General features: G+C 40.5%; 1 protein-coding gene across 1 annotated transcript; it reads left to right on the plus strand.

Annotated features, from left to right (window-relative positions):
* The first annotated feature begins 113 nt into the window (after positions 1-113).
* LOC121376520 (fucolectin-1-like) lies at positions 114-9,889 on the plus strand. Its single transcript, XM_041504414.1, has 7 exons — positions 114-201; positions 501-555; positions 1,608-1,823; positions 3,889-4,119; positions 4,842-4,927; positions 6,586-6,685; positions 9,258-9,889. The coding sequence occupies exons 2-7, from the start codon at positions 501-503 to the stop codon at positions 9,506-9,508; spliced, it is 939 nt and encodes a 312-aa protein (XP_041360348.1). The 5' UTR covers positions 114-201; the 3' UTR covers positions 9,509-9,889.
* Positions 9,890-12,207: the final 2,318 nt, after the last annotated feature.

Consider the following 12,207-nt stretch of genomic DNA (forward strand, 5'->3'; position numbering starts at 1 on the left):
AAAAAAACACATTAATATATCCGTTGACAAATAAGAAAACAGAGAAAGTCCCCTAAATTACAAATTTAATTGATACAATTAGATTTCAATCATTGACGTCATAATATGACGTCATATACAATATAACGTGCGCATGTGTTTCTTTTGATTTGGAGGAGGGGTCGTGCCTTTTCAGTGTCAAGTTGGGCAAATATTGTTACGGTACTCGCAGATTTCAAGCTATGGAACTTCTATAAATAATATAGCTTTACCATAATTTTATATTTGCTTTAATTATAGTATATTGTTATACTTTTTCATTGATAAAGGCTAGTGCTGATTTCCAGTTTTCGTAAAGTATTATAATTGCTTCTTTTAATTAGATTTATTAAGTGGGTTTTTCCCCCCTGCAGTCACACACACACACACACACACGCACACACATACACGCACACACACACACACGTACTCACACGCACACACACACAGACTATATTGTTTTGTTTTCTGTTTCATTTTAGATGACGTTGGTGTGTCTGTACATCCTAGTGTTATTAACAATACAAACTGTGAAAGGTAAAACTTTTTATTTTGTCATTAACAGAGTTTAATATTATTTAGGTTAAAGTGATTTGGTGGGCTACATGTAATATCGACGATTGAGGGGTACACACCTCAGCTATCTGGGCTGTCTGTCCAGGACAGTGGGTTAGTTTTAATTGTTAGTGGTTATTGAGAGAGAAGATGATGTAGTGGGCTTACACCTACCCATTGAATTGTTAAAACTCGCTCTGGGTGGGAGCCGGTACCGGGCTGCGAACCGTGTACCCACCAGCCGTATGTCCGATGGCTTAACCACCGAGGACGGTAAAAGTCTAATCTTAACGTGCATATATCCAAAAAAAGGATCAGGTACTAAAAGTCTAATAATTTCATTTCAACTTAGTTTCGTGCTTATATCCAATTAAGGTTCAAGCACGCTGTCATGGGCACACACTCCTCAGCTATCTGGGCTGTCTGTCCAGGACAGTGGGTTTAGTGGTAATGAGAAAGAAGAGGGTGTAGTGGTCTTACACAGACCCATTGGGTCGTTAAAACATGCTCTGGGTGGGAGCCGGTTCCGGCCTGCGAACCCAATACCTACCAGCCTTATGTACGATGGCTTAACCACGACACCACCGACGCCCGTTAGTCTAAATCATTTTGTACATTAATAATAAGGGGAGATAACTATAAGCTTTAACTGTGAAGAGATCATTAGTGAGATTTATCTCCCACTTCTTGCAGCATGACATGGGTTCCAGCTCTCTAACCCTAGCCGATTCATCTTTAGAATACAGTACCATTGTACATAAAGAATGTCCCTCTAGTATGCGCTATTCGAAGCATGAACTAAGTAACCGAGTAGCTTCATTACTGCATCTAACTTGTAGTTTCGCAGTATACCCAGACCAACACATTTGCATTACGGCTCTGGTGGCCATGTTATATTTATCCAAAAATTATTCGAGAAACCCATCTTTTCGCCCACTGCAAGACTTTTATAATTATTATTCTAGAGTTAATTGTAGTTTCAACTTTGACATAGGACCTTTAACATTTAAATTTAATTTTTTTTTGTCTGACAGCTGTAAACCTGGCTGCTGGTAAACCGGCCACTCAGAGTTCGGCCCACAGGGTGCACACGACCGCGGACAAGGCCGTGGACGGAAATGCGGACAAGGCGTACTCCCATGGGTCGTGCTCGCACACCAACTGCCAGGACCGCGCGCCGTGGTGGATGGTGGATCTCGGCAAGGTGTATCTCATCAAGTCCGTCACAATCGCCGTCGCAGATAGTGCCAGTGAGTACGAGTCTAGATCTCTCCGTCTATCGCTCTACCCTTCATAATACATATTTAAAAACAACGACGAAAGCCAACAATTAGGGCTGTTCCTGAAACTGCAATATAGGGGAGGCATATATTATGTTTGGTTTTTTAAAAAAACCCACAAAAAAAAAATCCCACACCAAACAAACGAAAAAGAAATTTGGTACATGTCAACCACCGATAAAATGGGGATATAGTAGTATGCGATAGTATCACCAGGCAATAGTGAAGCGCACAATTATAATCACGGTGCCTAGTAAATCCAGATCCATGTCTTATGAACGGGCCCCGATTAAAGGGACATTCCTGAGTTTGCTGCATTGTAAGATGTTTCCGACTAATAAAATATTTTTACGATTAAAATTACATATTAAATATATTTTCTTGTTTAGAATATCAGTGTCTGTATATTCAATGTGTTTCTGGTCGTCTTAATATTTGTAAGAAGCCCAAACTGGATTTTGTCTTCAAATAATTTCGTACGTACGAAAAAAATAATTTTAGGAAATAAAATGAAATTTAACCTACCACAAATATTAGAATGATCAGAAACACGTTTAATATACAGCCACTAATATTTTATGCAGAAAAAATATATTTAATATGTAATTACAATCGTTAAAAAGTCTTTGTTAGTCGATAACATCTTAAAAATTGCAGCAAACTCGGGAATGTCCCTTTAAAGTATATTTGTAGTGGGGACGAGCTGGGAAAGGAGAATGTCTCAACCAAATGTAGAGCACATCAACAGCCTGCGGTCATTTCCGGTGTAGACCTGCACACTTGTGTCAAGCCGTTTGAATGTGAAAGAAGTTAAAAAAAAAAACCCTCCTGTTAAAGACCTTCAAAACCATTAATTGAAATTCGTGGAATGCTGTGCAATCAAATATCACCAAAGGATCAAAGAAATTATATGAGACAAAAGTCTGCGGATTATATAGATTTGCCGCCAGCATCACTTTTATTCTAAAGGAAAACTGGTGACAGGTAATCTGGAAACACTTTTGATACATTATTAACACCAATAAAGATATGACAATGCCTATAAACGTTCAAATTCAATAACATATTCGAAAATTAGGCATTTACCGAATTTCATTGTAAAATATGTAAGGCTGAGGCATTCGGACACTTGTTGAGACATTCTGTCGCTTGTTGAGACATTCTGACGCTTGTTGATGCTTTCGGACGCTTGTTGAGACATTCTGACGCTTGTTGAGACATTCTGACGCTTGTTGATGCTTTCGGACGCTTGTTGAGACATTCTGACGCTTGTTGAGACATTCGGACACTTGTTGAGACATTCTGACGCTTGTTGAGACATTCTGACGCTTGTTGAGGCATTCTGGCGCTTGTTGAGACATTCTGACGCTTGTTGATGCTTTCGGACGCTTGTTGAGACATTCTGACGCTTGTTGAGACATTCGGACGCTTGTTGAGACATTCTGACGCTTGTTGAGACATTCGGACGCTTGTTGAGACATTCGGACGCTTGTTGAGACATTCGGACGAAAGTTGAAAAGTTTAAAGTTTGTTTTGTTTAACGACACAGCCCTGTAGAGCACATTGATGTATTAATCATCGGCTATTGGATGTCAAACATTTGGTAATTTTGACATTTAGTCTTAGAGAGGAAACCCGCTACATTTTTTCCATTTTAGTAGCAAGGGATCTTTTATATACACCATCCCACAGACAAGGTAGCGTATACCATGACCTTTGATATACTAGTCGTGGTGCACTGGCTGGAACGAGAAGTACACCAATGGGCCAATCGACTGGGATCGATCCCAGACCGACCGCGTACCAAGCGAACGCTTTACCACTGGGCTACGTCCCGCCCCCTAACAGCAGTGAGATTGCATCTCACCAGACCTACGCTCGAAGACCTCAACTTTAGTCCGGATGTCTCAACAAGCGTCGGAAGGCCTCAGCGAGGTATATTATAAGAAAAAAAGTATATAATATTAACGTTCCCATTTCTCATGTTTATTTAAGTAAATTATCTCAACACATTGCTTTTACTTGCATAACGCAGGCGGGCGGATGAGAAACTTCCGGATCGAGTTGTACAATAAGCACCCCAACAAGGGCGGTATGGCCAAGTTGTGTGCGTCACAGGGTCCGGCAGCTCTAGCTCACGGCAAGGACAGAACATTCACGTGCTCGCGCCCCACCAGAGGGCGTTTCGTGAAAATATCGAAGAAATTCACCAGTCACTGCGACGCTCTCATCCTGTGCGAAGTGATGGTCAACGGCGAGGAAGTAGGTAGGATGTGACTGGTTCCAAACGATGTTATACTGCTTCACTAGCAGCCGCGACGCTTTACAGTTTCAATAGTTGGACAGTTATACATCCATTCATATCATCCATCCATCCATGTTTAGTCCACAACTATGTGTGCGTCTGTACTCCGTTGATTCGCTCTGAAGATACATTCACATTATCGCTGCATCCATCTATCCCTGCATCTATCCACCCCTTCATCGATGCATCCACCCACCCGTCCGTCCATCCATCCATATATTCTTCAGTCCATCCATTCACACATGCATAAAATAAAAGTTGAACCTACCGTAACTGTTGTATCTGATTTTAGTAAATAATTCCACAGTACGACAGAGTGACTGAATAAAATGTATTTTTAGACACGTGCCTCTAACTCATGTAATCCGACTGCGTCCTAGCTAGTTATTCATTTTCATTGAAGTAATTTGCATATACGGGTGAATATGATCAAACGAAATAACGAAATAGGTTTTACTGTTATCTCTATTTCTGAAATATTTATGTTACAGTATAACAAAAAGAACTATCAAAGTATCACCGTGCTATATGACAAGCAGATTGGTTTTAGTGAGTATTGCCAAATTACTCATGTCCAACGCCATATTCTTTATTAGGAAAACCCCCAAAACAACAACAACAACAACAAAAAACTAAACAAAACAAAACACGGATGATTTAAAACATGCTTCATTTGATTTCAGTTAACTGTCCTTTCAGTTTTGTGAGACATGGTCGGTCATGCTACTTCTATTCGGAGCACAAAGCTGGGAATTGGTTCCAGGCTCGAGTAAGTATTATAATGTGGTATGTTTGCACCAAGGGCAATAAAACCACCAACACAGGTGCCCAGTCTCCCTTGAATGTATCCCATGTTAGTGTGGGTGTCCCAGTTCAAACAATGTGACAAAGTGGTCGAAATGGTGCGGTTGCGAACAGGCTTCAGTTTAACAGGACAGTCCTGGGAGAGTGGCTGTCCTACAACTCCATACAGGTTGTGCAGGAGAGATAAACGTTTGTGTAGCGGGCTGTAACTTACTGGTAGAGCGGTCGCCTCAGGTGCGAAGGATCGTAAGATCGATCGCTGTCAATAGACTTGTGTCCCCCCTCCCCAATCCCAACCAAGTAAGGAAGGAAATGGTTTATTTAACGACGCACTCAACACATTTTATTTACGGTTATATGGCGTCGGACATATTGTTAAGGACCACACAAATACTGAAGGAGGAAATCCGCTGTCGCCATTTCATGGACTACTCTTTTCGATTAGCAGCAAGGGATCTTTTATATGCACCATCCCATAGAGAGGATAGCACATGCCACGGCCTTTGGTATACCAGTCATGGTGCACTGGCTGGAGTGAGAAATAGCCCAATGGGCCCACTGACGGGGATCGATCCCAAAGCGACCGCGCATCATGCGAGCTCTTTACCACTGGGTTATGTCTCGTCCTCCCTCCCCCCTCCTTCAATCCCAACCAGTGTCCAAGACTGGTACATCACGATCGACTGATCATACATATTTGACACATTCATTGCGTCTTCAGTAATTCGTAATAATGTTTTCCTACAATGTCAAACATATGGTTATTCTGACTCGTAGTCATCAGAGGAAACCCGTAACATTTTTGCTAATGCAGCAAGGGATCTTTTATATGCACTTTCCCACAGACAGGCAAGTACATACCACGGCCTTTGTCCAGTTGTAGTGCACTGGTTGGAACGAGAAAAACCCCACTCAGCTGAATGGTTCGATCCTGTGGCGCAAGCACCTCAAGGCGAGCTCTCAACCGACTGAGCTACTCCCCCCCCCCCCCCCCCCCCCCCCCCCCCCCCCAGCGGGATGAGTGCAGGGGAGAGGAGAGGGTCTGGACTGGCGAGTGAAGTGTTTATGGCTGAGAGGTTAAATCATGTTCCCTCGCAAATTACACTAAGAAAAGGGTCGATCCTCGAAACCTCTCTGCATACGCCCCTGTAACATAAGTAACGAATTAAAGACATACTGTCACAGACCACTGACCTGTTTCATGGCCTAACAACGTATTACTTAAATATATATATAGTTGATTTGTCCATAAACCTACTTTATTCAACCATCTATATAACCACCATGCTCCACTTATTAATGATATTTTGTAAAAATAATTGAATTATGGCAATGGTCCATAATTCAAAAACAAACATTGCTGAGAGGGTGGACATGGATTTTACTCCATCATGATGTAGTTAAAGTGATGCAATAGTTAGATTTGGTCTGTAAAAATTAATGTAATTTTTATTTATTATTCATTAAAAGAGAAATAAGGTCCTTAAATCTGTGACAGTATGCCTTTAATGTTTACTTATTACCTCGAAATTACGTTGTTCAAAAGATGCATGCATATATATGTATTATTATTATTATTATTATTATTAATAGTTTATTATTTTTATTTTTTTTAAAACACAGGATATATGCAGAGCGTTAGGTGCCGACCTGGCAATTGCGGACAACAAAGAGAAAGTGAAGTTTTTCAAATCTGCTCTTAAATCGCTGGGGGCATTAGGAGGTAAGAGCACATATCCCGCATGTCAAAGAGGGCACTTCTAAGTAAAAAGTGACGCCACATGGTACATGTGGCTCGTACGAGAACAGCCGATTGTGACAAGACAAACATTACGATTTCCTCGGTTGCCACGCAATTAGCTGTTCTCGTACAAAGCACTCGTATCGTTTGGTATCGCCTTAAAACGCACAATTTCGGGAAATAAAAGAAGTACCTACGTTTGTTTAAAACTGCACTCACGAGAATATATACATGTTTTAAAATGATTTAAACTTTTACAACAAACCATCCACATTCAGTTTCTTACTGTCGCGCGTCATTCTTCAATCTCAGTTGGGTATATTCGGAAAGCTAGGTCACACAAATAGAGGATAAACGAACTACCTGTTGTTACCAAATTTATGACGTGATTTAGCGAGTAACAAATGAAACATGTTCACAAGGGACATAAATTTGATAGTTTGTATTGAGTTTGTTATTTTATTTATTTACATCAGCTATTTTTTTTTCACCTCTCAGAAAGCCTGCATACAGTGCATAAAACGATGTAAACCACTTCGCACAAAGTTCTGCGTATAGCTTTCACTTTTTTCCCACGTTCACAAATAATTTTCAAAAACCAAGGGTTTATTTTGTTAATTGTATTTGAAAATTTAACAATGAAAACAGAGAGGCGTAAATGCAGACTCGTTAAATTATGTGACGGCATTTTGTGCACATGCCAAATCGTGATTTAGTACCGACAAGGCCATTGATTGGTAAGCGCTAAATCGTTCAATTATATTGTACATCACACCTATGTAGAGCCAGTGCACCACGACTGGTATATCAAAGGCCGTGGTATATACTACCCTGTCTGTGGGATGGTGCATATAAAAGATCCCTTGCTGCTAATCGAAAAGAGTAGCCCATGAAGTGGCGACAGCGGGTTTCCTCTCTCAATATCTGTGTGGTCCTTAACCATTTGTCTGACGCCATATAACCATAAATAAAATGTGTTGAGTGCGTCGTTAAATACAACATTTCTTTCTTTCACACCTAAGTAGAGAAACATGTAGCGATATTTACGGCACTTTATCTGTCTGTCTATACAATATATAAAAAAGAAAGAGGTCCAGAAAAACGACACCCCACTGTCCTTTCTATAACCTTGGACAAAAATGGGTGTAAACAATTGTGTTTTAAATAAATTATGTAAAATACATACCTCCCTTCAAGCAACTTACTATAGACTGTGTACGACGCTCCGGTGCCACAAAATAATACCTACTTACCTACCAGCTACCACAAATGTATGTCCACCCTACTAGTACAGATTTAGACGCCCATTTATAAATTTAACGCCATCATCAAAACCTATTTTCAATCGTTCATTTCTCCTATTTTCGATAACCCACAACGTGAAATTGTTAACAAATTTAAAAAAAAGCAAAAAAAAAAAAAAAAAGCACCGGACTGACCCCAAGGTCTGATCAGTTAGAAACGTTTTCAATAAATAAAACAATCCCCGGGCCACTCCATATAGCTCGTCATCGTGATGTGTTACATCACAGCATTGATGTTGCTCAAGTTGCTGGTTTAGCACTGGGAAATTGATACACGTCGTTTTGACACAACATATTTTGTTTTTTTAACGTATGTTCTAATATGTCTGCTAACATTACCCCCCCCTCCCCCCCCCCCCCCCCCCACACACACACGGCAACACAAACATAATATGCATGTTTTAACTAACTTTATAATTCCTTTTAAAGTTACAAAATACAGCAATTTAATGTGCTAAATCACGGCAAAGTGTATTTCGTTTACTTTTGGACTTTTGAACGCAATTATTACCATGGCCGACACCGTTTGACACATGCCCAAGTACTATGACGGTAAAAGAGTTAGACGGACATTTGGACAGTTATCAATCGCTGTCCAAATGTCCGTCCAGCTCTCTTACCGTCAGAGTACTCGTGCTACGTTTGACACATGCTTTACATCCACCGAAATTTGAATCACGGACCTCCATGGACACATGGTCTAATGATTTTTATCATAGGCCCCGTTTTTCAAAGCGATCATAGCACTGAAAGTGCATATACAGTAGTCAGGCACTTAAGGTGAACTTAGCGCTAAGATCGCTTCGAAAAACAGGACAAAGGCCTACAACATACCGAATCTGGGTCTGGGTCTGACTCTGGGTCTGGCAAGTGTGGCAAAGACTATATTTGTATTTTGACGTCAAGGTCTGTAACTGTTACGTGTTTTCAATATAATATATTAATGCGTTCATATCTTTAGATAAATTTACTTCTAGAAACATCAGTAATAAGGTTCGGACATTGTGCAGCTGCCAGTCTGGTAGTGTTAAAATATAGCCATGTTCTATGTCGTCTCTTGTCAGATCTGTAGTTCGAGCCAGCACAGACGCAGTGTGTTTTGTCACATTCGATTCAATGCGTTTCATTTTTGACTGGTACAAAACTCGCCAGACCCAGACGCAGATTGAGATCCGGTGTGTTTTGGGTCTTAGGAAGCTTGTGATTTAATTTTTTAATTTTTTTTTAGTGATTTACTGTTTTAATTTCAGGTCGCATATACTACCTAGGCGGCCATGCGTTCAGTGGGCAGGCCTTCCGCTGGCTGGACTCGAACGCGCTTTCCATGGGGGTATTCGACGACTGGGACAAAGCCACGAACCCCAAGGACCCGGAGCCGAACATAGAAGACGAACTGTGTTTTGGTATGCACAGGGAACACTACTACACCTGGCACAACATCCACTGCTCCAGACGGGAACAGTTCATCTGCGAAAAAAGCCCCATGTGGCCTAGGCCTTAAAGATGCACTCTCGATAATATTTTTATTATTAGTTACTATCAGTCTAACCTGAGAAGACTATAGGTTTCTTCTCCGTTCTTCTGTCTGTCTGTCTGTCTGTCTGTTCGTCCGTCTGTCCTAAATATAGTTTTCCGGATGCTTTTCTCCCACAATGCCTTGAGGTATTGTTACAGATCAAGTTTGACTTTCATAGCGACTTTCAATGCCTCAAAATATTGAGTTGAAATTTTTTGAATAGTTTTATTATGATCTGTTACAGATCAAGTTTAAGATTTATGGTGATTTACTATGTTTTACAGAGTTATGGCCCTTGAACTTAGGAGACACGGAAATTAGTTTTCCGGAATTTTGTTTTTCAATGATTAAAAATATTGAGCAAAACTTTATGTATATCTTTATCATTATCTGTTACAGATCAAGTTTATTCATGGCTATTTACCCATTTTTCACAGACTTTTGTCCCTTGAATTTAGGAGATACAGAAATTGGTTGGACCCAGTCCGGAAACATATATTGCTTTAGCAGTACCCTCAGAATGCTTGCTAAATATTTCATCATTTTCGAATGGATCATCCACATTAAAATTCTTGTTGTAGTACACTATTTTTAAATATATGTTGGCCATGCGCGTTAATCTAAGGGCCAGGATTAACCTCAGTCGGTGCCTGGGTTCGTAAGTTCGAGCCACCCTGACGGACCCATTGAGCTTGTTCTTGTGGGCAGGGGCTTGGTCCCTCCTAAATTTTGCGACAGTTATATATGGCGAAAACCAAATGTGCACGGACAAAATATATATGCAGAATATGCAGAATGAAACGTTAAGTTAAGAAAACAAACGTGGGTTATCAATTCTAAATGTTAAAATATGCAAGAGAGTGTACCTTTAAGAACGCGGGTTTACCGCTGATCTAGGTGTTACGCGGGATTGAGTTTCAACGTATATTGCTACTGTAACAAATTGAGTTTTGTTATTGATTGTATTATAATACACTTTTGCGTTCCTTAGAACATTATGCTATATTTTAGTATATCATGAAACGGACATTTTCATGACAAAGAAAACCAGAACAAAACAAAACACAATGAAGGAAAAAAAGAAAGAAGAAAAACAGAAAAGAACGATTTCTGCACTATGGATGTTATGAAAAAAACACAAAAAAAAACCCCATAATAAAAGCAATTATATGCATACAATTGTTAATTTTTATCGACACCCCCACCCACCCCCACCCCCGTCCCAACCAGTGACCCGCTGATGATATATCAAAGGCCGTGGTATGTGGTGTCTTTTCTGTGGAAAAGTGCATGTAAAGCATCCCTTGCGCCCATAAAAATGAATGAATGACTATGTTTAACGACCACGAAAACCATTTGCCATTAGGCGTCCTACAGAGATAAATGGCGATCAAAATGCATAGATATCAGTACAAGATACCGTTATGGTAAACTCATGGAAATAATATATGTGGTAAAAAAAACAAAAAACCTATAGCACAAGTGACAATTTATCACAGAATATTTTAAACGATAAACAGAAATTTGAAAACAATTATTACGAATGCTTATAGAACATATTAAAAAAATATATTTTGAGACACTGTTGAATCCAACCTGCGCATACGACAATCCTGTTAAGGAGTGGCCTGTCTTCAGAGGTAACGTCCTAAGAGGAAGATAGGAAGGAAATGTTTTGTTTAACGACGCACTCAACACAAATTATTTACGGTTATATGGCGTCGAACATATGGTTAATGACCACACAGAGGGAGGAAACCTGCTGTCGCCACTTAATGGGCTACTCTTTTCGATTAGCAGCAAGGGATCTTTTATATGCACCATCCCATAGACAGGATAGCACATACCACGGCCTTTGATGTACCAATCGTGGTGCACTGGCTGGAGCGAGAAATACTGACGGGGATCGATCCTAAACCGACCGCGCATCAAGCGAGCGTTTTACCACTGGGCTGCGTCTCGCCCCCACGTCCTAAGAGAAGGGTTTTCAATATTCCATTATGTGGTCGAATAAAGGGACTGTCCTGAGTTTTCTGCCATTGCAGCGTGTTTCCGATCAATAGAATAGTTTAACGTGTCGACTAAAATAACATACTACATACAGTTTCCTGTTTAAATTATCAGTGTTTGTATATTTAGTGTGTTTCTGATCGTCCTAGTGTTCGCAAGTAGCCCAAACTGGATTTGGCCTCCGTTGTGTTGTTTCTCTCTCTCTCTCTCTCTCTCTCTCTCTCTCTCTCTCTCTCTCCTCTCTCTCTCTCTCTCTCTCTCTCTCTCTCTCTCTCTCTGTGTGTGTGTGTGTGTGTGTTGTGTTTGTGTGTGTTGTGTTTGTGTGTGTGTATGTGTTGTTTGTGTGTGTGTGTGTGTATGTATGTATGTGTGTGTGTGTGTGTATGGTTGTATGTGTTTTGTGTGTGTGTTGTTTGTGTGTATATATTGTGTTTGTGTGTGTTTTGTGTGTGTGTGTGTGTGTGTGTGTTTGTTTGTATGTGTGTAAGAGAGCGAGAGAGAGAGACAGATAGTGTGTGTGTGCGAGAGAGAGAGAGAGAGAGAGAGAGAGAGAGAGAGGAGAGTGTGTGTGGGGAGAGAGACAGACACACAGAGAGAGAGAGAGAGAGAGAGAGTTTTGTGTGTGTGAGAGAGAGAGAGAGAGAGAGAGAGAGAGAGAGAGAGAGAGAGAAGCG

The sequence above is a fragment of the Gigantopelta aegis genome, chromosome 6 (assembly GCF_016097555.1).
Source record: "Gigantopelta aegis isolate Gae_Host chromosome 6, Gae_host_genome, whole genome shotgun sequence".
Classification (NCBI taxonomy): domain Eukaryota; kingdom Metazoa; phylum Mollusca; class Gastropoda; order Neomphalida; family Peltospiridae; genus Gigantopelta; species Gigantopelta aegis.

Coding starts and splice junctions, on each gene's coding strand:
- LOC121376520 (XM_041504414.1), top strand. CDS start 501: ATGACGTTGGTGTGTCTGTACATCCTAGTGTTATTAACAATACAAACT. Junction 1,824..3,888: donor CGCCGTCGCAGATAGTGCCA/GTGAGTACGAGT, acceptor TGCATAACGCAG/GCGGGCGGATGAGAAACTTC. Junction 6,686..9,257: donor ATCGCTGGGGGCATTAGGAG/GTAAGAGCACAT, acceptor TTTTAATTTCAG/GTCGCATATACTACCTAGGC.